The sequence below is a fragment of the Echinococcus granulosus genome (assembly GCF_000524195.1).
Source record: "Echinococcus granulosus chromosome Unknown EG_S00004, whole genome shotgun sequence".
Lineage (NCBI taxonomy): Eukaryota > Metazoa > Platyhelminthes > Cestoda > Cyclophyllidea > Taeniidae > Echinococcus > Echinococcus granulosus.
This window is the reverse complement of record NW_020170384.1, coordinates 1,972,629-1,982,116: the sequence shown is the minus strand read 5'-3', so window position 1 is coordinate 1,982,116 and position 9,488 is coordinate 1,972,629. Positions and strand designations below refer to the sequence as shown.

The following is a 9,488-nucleotide window of genomic DNA, read 5'->3' as shown; positions in this document are numbered from 1 at the left end:
ACTGCGCTGCACCAGATTGGAAGCAAGTGGGAGGATGGAAGCATTTCCACTCATTTGGATGTTTTTTCCGTAAATCATGGTAGTGTGAACCAGTTTTTTATGATTTGGTCCCCGTGTAAACAGGTCACTTTTTTGGGTAACTGCGATTCCAAACGCACAACACTTCGCCGATCAACAACTTTTTATTACAGGAGTGCTGCCACAACCGTAGCCACGAAAATATGAAGAAAAGACAAGTTTAGGATCTCCAATCAGGCATTAATGAGTTGTTACGACTTGACACAAGCAGTTTCTAAATACATGTAGCTAATTTGTTTGGGAGAATATGTGCCAAAACTGCTCGGATGATGGTTCCTACATTTCGGCTGAAATAGTTACAATTCAAGGAAACGTGCAACCAAAATCAGAGACTAAAGAGTTTCTGTAATGTTCTGAGACTTCTTTGAAGACAAAATATGCATTAATGACGCACAGAAGTGCTTTAGGGCTACTAGTATAACCCGGGGGCCATGCCCCCGTCAGAAGTACAATCAGGAGGCCTTAAGTGTCCTCGACATCAAAACGAAAAGTTAAACGAACATGCAAAGTTTTACGTAGCTCTCCTCTGTCCTTTCAAGCATCGTCTTTGACACTCTCCTTGTTGAATCTCTCTTGCTTCGGACATCACAACGCAGTAGGTGCTGCAGGAATAACACCCACGAGCCAACTGCATTAGGCATCGAAGTTGTGTGCAACTGAAACTCTACCTGACTGCAACGCCACTGATACCTCCTAAAAATTCTGCTGGATCAGGAGCTTCCTCCTGTTTGGGAACCGTATGGAGGGAAAAAGGAATGTGCTGGCCATAACGTATGTCAATCAACAGTCGAAAGGATGCTGGTCCAAAAGCAGAGTCATTTAATGAAGGACAGGGCTAAAAATAGTTTCGCGGAGTGAGGTTTTGCATCTGTTCCTCCTCGCCACTTTGTTTTCACTTTGCTGCTGACCAGCCATATCAGTCTGCTTCTCTCTAGATTGTAGTGAGGTGAAGGAGGTACACCTTGTTAATCTAATTGACATCTTTATGCAGGTACAGTAGACAGCTCCGCAACGTTAATGGTTTTCCTTTGGACTGCGGAATAGGGGTAGTTACAGAAGGTAACCTTCATTTCAGGGCCTTCTATTAGGTGTTGCCAGTGATTCTCTTATCTGCAGTATATGTTTTTCTGCTGTCTTGTTAAAGTTCATCATTCCGTAATAGAATTCGGGGTACTTATCCTCTGTGATCGAGTGTGCTTTCCAGTGCCACCGATGTAGAGTCCTGAGACTTCCCTGAAAACAAAAAAGGCATGATACTAGCGTTGACCATCTATTGTCGACGTATGGAAGTGCTCGAAGACCCTGCCTTCCAGCAGAAGTACAATCACGGCGCCTTCAGTGCCTGCCAAATCAAAACGGAGAGTTGAACAAATAAAAAAAGCATCGCATTTGAACTTTCAAACCAAATTTTTATCCTTATAGGTAGCCCATATACATACGCAGTCCTTAAGTAATAGTGGTAAAATGGGACATTGTACGTCCAAAACTAGAGCCCAAGTACCTATTTTAAATGGTATTACAATATTTTAATCAGAGTATAAATATAAGTATAAATATAAATATAAATAGGCACAACCAGACAAATGAGGACATTACGCTTCTGGAAAATAATTACGGAGAATAATACCTAAGGTAACATCATTTACTGTTACCTGTCAGGGTAAACGAAGGCAAAGATGTTATCTGCTGGCCGTATAACAAATAGAGCTACAAAGTGAAGAGCTTAATTTAGATAAATCACAGAGGAAGCAAATGATTTGGGTCAATATCATGAATAAATTATGGACACGAACCTTGTCAAAAAATCACACCAGTCATGAGCGTCCCTTTGTGGAAGGTGATGAAAAGGGATGGACAATTTTATATACATTTCTAAAACACGTATTAACTACCATTTGACTCTGATTATTGTAAAAATTAAAGGCAGAAGGTGTCAAACGCAATGCGATTTTACGCCACAATTTCTTTTCAAGAAAGAAAATACGTGACTGAAGTTTTCCCAATGGCAACACAAGAGAAGGATCTACTACGCCGCAAGCCCTCAACTTTCTTTAAAGAAATTTTAGAAATATTGTACTTTTTTCTATTTTTGGGACAAATTTTTTTCTTTTTCAAAGTCAAAAGTTTTGCTTCATGTAGCAAATTACAGAAATCTTATAAAATGATATGGGTAAACAATGAAGTAAGAACCTCATGTTTTTCAAATCTGTTGGTGCCAATGGCAGAGGTCGGGTGAATCTTTGATGAAGAAAGTGCTGGAATGTGCACCCAAAGGACTAGCCTATGCAAGCAAATATAAGGGTGTTAGACTGTGAAACTCGCTGGTGTGACATTTGGTTGACCTAATTTGACAATGCTTCGAAAGGTGGTCATGCCAAACCGTCATTTGAGAGCATGGAAAGAACTCACATGTAGAGAAGTGGACGATGTGTTTATTTTTGACGTTACCCACTAACACACTTGTACACGTATTTCAGGTCATGATTCATGCATGGGAAACTTATAGGCAGAAAGATGTGGCAGAACTACCAAGCCTTTCCATGTAATTATAGGCGTCCAGCATGTGACCACCAGTTCTACATAGAGTCGCTTATCTCGTATAATTTCACAACTGGTGATGTGTCAACAGTCATGGATCAACCAGAGGCTATGGATTGGCAACCGCCACGATCGGGATGATCATTGATAGACGCACGATGGCACTTGACGCGCGGACATCTTTCAAATGTCCCACGAATGAGTAGCTAAGTGTCCCATCACTGTGTTTAAAGTCTTACGTAGAAGTGATGGGTTCTAAGCTTGCTCTGACGAGAAATTTCATTCATATGCACGGAAACACTGTCGTCTGCCATCTCCATTAGGAGTATCTATATTGGTTCACGTACAGCACATGTGTCGGCCATTAATAGGGTTAGGGGAGAACGGCCATTTACTATCGCGTGTAATACCTGAAAAAGAGTGTAGTTTCGCATTCATCAGGGACGTTCAATTGTGGTCATGCTTGCATGCCATCAAAATGTTTCTAGCAAGTCATTTGTTCTCAGCCCATTATTCAAAATTCTTTCATTTAATAAGGTGGCTTCTTTCGATTCTCTCAACGTAAAGTTCAAAAAATACTAAAGATGGTTTTGGTACATTTTTAACTTAACAAACTATCGGTCTGACATGGGAATAACAAGGAACCGGAATAATGACTTTACTTGTAAAACAAGGAATGTTAGTATTGGCAATGCCACTCGCAATGGAGAAGTTTACCCCAATTTTTCCCGTGTTGTGCTTCAGCCAATAATGGTTCTGTGTATATGAGCAAAATTTTCCGTTAAAGGGTTGCAAAACCCACCGTATCCACTTAAGACTTCAAATACGATGATGAGATCCCTATTTACCCATCCATGGGATATTTGAATGATGTCAACACGCCTGATAATGATCATCCCGATCGTGGCGGTTGCCAATCCACAACCTAGGCTTAATCCAATACGGTCGACACATAATCGGTTGTGAAATTGCACAGGTGACGAGTCTCTTTGGAATTAATGGGTACAATCATTCACGAAGCTGCAATTTCTTGGAATGGTTTGGTTGATCCGCCAAATTTTTCTGCATGGAAGTTTCCCATGTTTGAACTAAGCACTGAGACAAGTGTACAAACACATTCAGTAGTAAAGGTGAAATTAAGTACGCTGTCTGCGATTTGACATTTAAATTATGCACTCAAATTCTGATTTGCTACAAACGCCCTTCCTCTATGGTAGGTATTAGCTACCACACGTAAAACGCTATACAAACGACAACGTATGTTTTTGAAAGTCACAAAAGTTGCAGAAACAATATAATGAAGAGCTTCTACTACCCAAAAGCACAAATAAATAGTTGTTTATTTCAAATGTTTGGCTTCATTTCAATATTAAGCCTTCATTTTACCTGAATATTTGCCAAATTTTAATGAATTTCTTTATTATTAATGGGTAAAAAGCAACCTTCACGGTATATTTACAAGGGGAACACGTAAACAGTTACAATTATGCACACATTCACACGGGAGAAAAAAAAGTTTGCGTCAAGATTTTTGTAGTTCCATGCACGACTTAGCGGTGAATTGTTGTTTGAAGATGCGCTGCAGCATGTTCTTCGGGTTGCTCAGAGTCGAGGTCCAGCTTTGGCGCCCGCGGTTCTCTGAAGCGGAGGAGGATGCGACACCGCCAGCATCACTGGACGCGGCGGTGATCGTTGGATGCGTAGGCAAGCCCAGGCGACTAAATTCATGCTGTGTTACCTCCTTGCGCCATTGTACCACCATGTCCACAAGCAATTCGTCCACTAAGTGGTTAATCGCTGCTGATACCTCAAAGAATGTGGCTCCATTGACAGCAGCAAATCTTCGGCCTCCTAGAACAAGATCTTATTATTCGAAATTTGAAAGTAAAAGCATGTATTAATTTACCTGACCCAGGTTCCTCATATTTAGCAAAAATTATGAGACAGTGGGTCCGATTTGCTTCACGCATATGCCATTTGTCATCTTGGAGATTCGATTTTTGCTGCCGAAATATGTTGTTTGCGTAAGGAAGATAAGAAGACTCACCATGTTACTTCTTTCATAAAGACAGTCAATTGATAAAGGCAGCAAATGTTATTGTGATTTATCCATGCTAATGCCGGTTATCGCTGATAAGCCTCTAAAATATCCCCTATTTTATGTTATCTGTAAATTTGGAGCCACTGGTTGAAAAGTAAAAGAAGGCCAGCTTACACAGTATCACCCACTGTTTAAAATATATTAATATGGCAAGATTAGGTGAGGAAAACTTGAATATCCAACTGAATGTAACATTTACGTCATTCAGTAAATCAACCCTTGTGGCTAAATAAGTCACCTATAAATTTTACATAATTATGCTGCTTTTAAAAATTGCTCATAAACGTAACCTATTTATAAGGTAAAAACCCAAATGAATTCAGTCACGTTTTTGACCATAGAAAGCATAAAATCTATTGATGATCGCAACTTCTTAAACAGCTTTGCAGTTTTTGGTTCATTTGACTTGCTTGGGTGCATGATGAGGGACGAATACAACTGTACCATAGTTGAACTCGGCCAGTCTCGTTTAAAAATGCCAAACTTGGAAAAGTGTTTTTCGGAAATCATATCTACCTAACAACTTATCAAGATGACATAATGTTAATTTCTAGGTAGAAACTAGTCTTGATAAAATTTTACTCAGCAACGTCGAATTTTGGTAATTTCGGTCATGTGAAATTAAAAATGAATAGAAGTGTTGTTTCACATATGCGAGAAGGACCATGGCTACTCTCTCCTGGTCATATTTTCCTCCAGATTATAAATTCAAATTAAAGATATTGTTTAGAAGTACTTTAACTTGTTGCAATACCGTCAATTTGGGCAAATGTGCTTTCATTTCATTAACTTCCTTGTACAGCACACTCAGTTCCCTTAGGTAATAGCGGTAATTGAGATTTCCCCCATGGCGCAAAAGTATGACATCACCAGTAAATCAAAGAAGAAAATAAGGGCTTATCAACCGAACACTGAAAGAAAGGGCTCGTCCCTTCTTGCCACCTACACAGAGGAATGTATTTTAAATAATTACATGCAATCAATTACAAAAACCCAAAGATGTGTAAAACCTAGTGCTATACACCCCTCCTATTTTGTAATTTAAATATTCTCGCATTTAGAAGCTTCAACAATTTGTATGTGAAAATCCAAGGAGGCAAACTCTATAAGCTCCTCGGAAGCAATGGCTGACTCAGAAGTTCCTGACAAAAAATCCCTCTCATTAGCTACGCAGCTTTTGGCATTTGCTTTATTGAGGGAGTTCTATTGACTGGACTGTTTCGTTATTAATTTTAAAATCAGCCAAGTTTATGTAAAAATAAGTTTTACTTCTTGATTGGAGTATTGAGCTTGGAAAAATCTCTTTGACAAACGGCGTAGAGATCAAAATTTCCCTCATTTATAGTTTATAAAATTTAACTTAAACACAGGGGGAGTTTTAAACTGACAAGCTCATTCAACTCACGTCATTCACAAAAGCATAAAACTACTCTGATTTTCGGCATCATGTTTATTATTTATACAACATAAATATTAATAGAGGCTGGTACATTAATTTGTAATAGCGTTACTGACAAGAAAAAAACTTCCCTTCTAGAAAATATAATCATTTATACGCAAAATACATCCAAATTATGAATTAGACATTTGAAAATAGCAAAAATCTTTAAAATGGTCGAAAATACTCCATTTTGAGGCATGAATACTAGCACCTCTGAATTGTATCGTCTTAAAAAGCCAGTTCGAATGAGCACGTAGAATTGCAAAAGGCCAGCTAGGAAACTTCCGCGCTCTATAAATAATTCATTGCATAGCTGTTCAATAAAATAAGTTTCTAAACCTTAGGAAAGACCGCATGGCTTTCTTAATTAGTTTACTATTCAAAACGTAATGAGAATGGCCAAATTTTACTGCGTCGGAACCGAAGGAGTACTTTACTTTACTTCCTTAATTAAAAGCGATCCATCCACTCGCTTTAAAACTGCACGCTCCAACTTTGCTAGGCACAGAGAAATCCAGCAAAGTAATGGGGAATGGAAGGATCATAAAAGCGCAAAAACCTGCGCGGAAAAATTTCAGCTTAGAGGATTTTCCGGGAGAACAGACATCAAGGAGTTTGACAAGTGGAAACAGGCTAATAGGGGTAGGGAGCCCTCGTGATCTTACCGCTTGAAAGTAAAAGGAATTAATTCGTCGGATGTTGAAGCCAAGCATCACCAGTTTAACAGCATCAATAAGAAGATTCCGCGGTAAGTTGGGTGGTAAGATTATGATTGAAATATTTAGAAAGCTGTCAGAAGAAGTAGGATTGGTCAGCTTCCAAATTATCTACTCATCAGGACGAAGTATCAGGATTGACAATAAACCGTTCATCGTGAAACGTGGTGCTGGAAAAGCTCAAGCTGAATTGACGCCAAAAGTGGGAAGTTAAACAAGAAGTATCATAATTAAACAAATACTTAAAATTAATTTACTATGAATCCCGTATATATATAGCAGGATTAAATAGGAGGTTACATGGTGGATTAGGAAAAGGGCAATGCGAGACAGGAATGTAGGCAGTCTTTTCGCATTTCACGAATGAATGATTGATGAATTAAGGAGTAGACTCACTTTGTGTCGTTACCTGCCGACTGCGAACGAGGTCAGTTTTATTGCCGACTAGGTAGAGAAGTTGCAGTTTGCCACTTAACCTTCTCATTTCCTGTAGTTTCTTGATAATCGACTTGGCCACTTTGAATGAGGCTTCTTCGTCAACCGCGTACACCACAATGTAGATATCCACGTCCAGTATGCGCATTTCGAGCTGAAAGTAGGCAATTCTGACATTTGGGTTGTGGATTACAACTTTGATAAGTAGCCATCTGAGGTGAACGTTACAGTTTAAGGATTTTATTAGATAATATCTGCTTTGTTAGAGTAAACAATACCAAAGGAGGTTAAATTAATCAACTTTGTCAGTAAAACTGAGCTGTAAAATCATTTATCAATTTAGTAGGGAATAGAATAAGTACGGCGAGCGGTTAGTAGGTGCTTTATCTTCCAGCTTTAAGAGCATAGTACTTGATGTTCTCAGCATTAAGTAGTATACTAATGTACTTAACATTTTTGCTTATTGTTACAGGAAGAAAACTTGGACAAAATGTAACTGTTGCGTATAGAAACGTATTTAAAAGGGTTAACCTATTTTCATAGTGTTTAGGCATATTATTTGCAACATAACAGTAAAAATAGACACTTTGACCGTACTAAGGATATGGATATTTCCGACAGGCATGTCTAAATTTAAAAATAAGCTACCAAATCGCAGAAATTTTGAGAGAGAGCACAAACGGATCAGATTCACTTTTAACAAAAAAACGTACCAATTAAAGGATTTTAGATGCTATATGGAGAAAACAGCAGTTTAAACCTGACCCTTTAAGCATTTCATCTGCTTGTCAACGTAACCACCCACTAGCGATTCTGATGCTGACAAATATTTGCAGGATGGGTTAGCAAGGCTCGGTGGAGTGGGTTTGAACAGAATATTTCTCTTTTAAAAAGCATTTTGCCGAAAGTGCAGTCATATTATTGTTCACAGAGCAATGTATACCGGCTCATGCATATGCGGTAAAAGTGATTTGATTTCCAAGCTTTTTTCTGCCGATTTATACAAAGAACTTGAGGTGTAACTAACGAAAAAGAAATAAGTAATTGAAATAAGGCAATACTCAGACAACCGATCAAACATGTTGGTGGATATGACACGGAGTTGAATTAATTCCAAGGATCACATGAATAGAAGAAATCCGTGTTTCGAGATTCGATCTATCAGTGTAACAAATCGAAAAAAAGTGATGTTCGTTTAAAACACATTCAGTGCATGTGCACAGATTAAATTAAATTATGCTTGGCGTTTCGGCATCGGAAACACGAAATAGTATCTTGGGAAAGCCTCTTTAAAAACCCCTTCCGTTTTAATTTACGTATTGTGCGAATGTGACAATAATACAGTTGTAAAAGTGTGATATGAAGCATTTATTTTCTAATTCGTGACTTTTTGGATCACAACCTAGCCCTTCTCTGTCCGACCTTCGTTTGAGGTGCTCGTGTTCTACAAGTCAAAAGAGCCACTTTACTCAGTACACCTGGTGTTTAGGCTCTATGCTCACTTTAGTGACCTAAAGCCTTTTAATGCAACAATTCAATTGCTTGTTTAACGCTTTGTTTGGCTTACACGAGAATTTAAGACCCCGCCTTTGCACTTCTGCCCAGTGGTCTGGCCTCCGAGCCATGTTAGCAGCCCTCTTCTTCGGAAAAGTCTCGGGGCGATGCGTTTAGCACCTTAAAAATACTAACAAATAAAAACACAAACACAGCCCTTCCACGAAAATCCATAATGCTCCAACGAAGTGTATTTTGGTGCAAAATAATCAAACAACCCTTAATATCAACGTTGGGTTCAGTGTCGATTTCACCGCTTTTTACAATTAGATTTGCGACCAATCTCTAGGTGAATAAATGACTTAAAATTCATAACGTTGAAACGCAGAGGCTTAGTGTGTCAGTCACGTTTACATCCAGCAACCAAGGTGAAGGGAGAAAAAAGACAAACAACTAATGAGATATTATTAACAATAAGGGAAAAGGGTCGAAACAGGAATGATAGACATGCAATGTTTTTACTTTTTCACACTTTGAGATGCAATTATTTTTGGCTCTAATGGAAGTGTGTTTGTTTACGGGAGGATAAAAATGTACACAATTTAGGGACGCGTGCCTTTTAACAATCTTTGCACGGAAATTAAACGCAAAGTATTTTTCTTTCACTGAAATATTTGCCAATTCA

General features: G+C 38.6%; 2 protein-coding genes across 2 annotated transcripts in view; one reads left to right on the top strand and one right to left on the bottom strand. All coding sequences in view use genetic code 11, as the record gives it.

Annotated features, from left to right (window-relative positions):
- The window catches only part of EGR_01185 (hypothetical protein), a gene marked incomplete at both ends in the record, with an annotated part of 10,431 nt that extends 7,233 nt beyond the window's left edge, over positions 1-3,198 (top strand). The window contains 3 exons of the mRNA XM_024490434.1: positions 1,784-1,959; positions 2,006-2,260; positions 3,154-3,198. Coding sequence (XP_024355253.1) covers positions 1,784-1,959; positions 2,006-2,260; positions 3,154-3,198 — 476 coding nt within the window. The remainder of the gene's footprint in view (positions 1-1,783; positions 1,960-2,005; positions 2,261-3,153) is intronic.
- Positions 3,199-4,138: 940 nt separating this feature from the next.
- Positions 4,139-7,457, bottom strand: EGR_01184 (GTP-binding protein GEM; the record flags this gene model as incomplete). The annotated part of the gene is made up of 2 exons (XM_024490433.1): positions 4,139-4,467; positions 7,271-7,457. The coding sequence occupies 2 exons, from the start codon at positions 7,455-7,457 to the stop codon at positions 4,139-4,141; spliced, it is 516 nt and encodes a 171-aa protein (XP_024355252.1).
- Between the last annotated feature and the right edge of the window lie 2,031 nt (positions 7,458-9,488).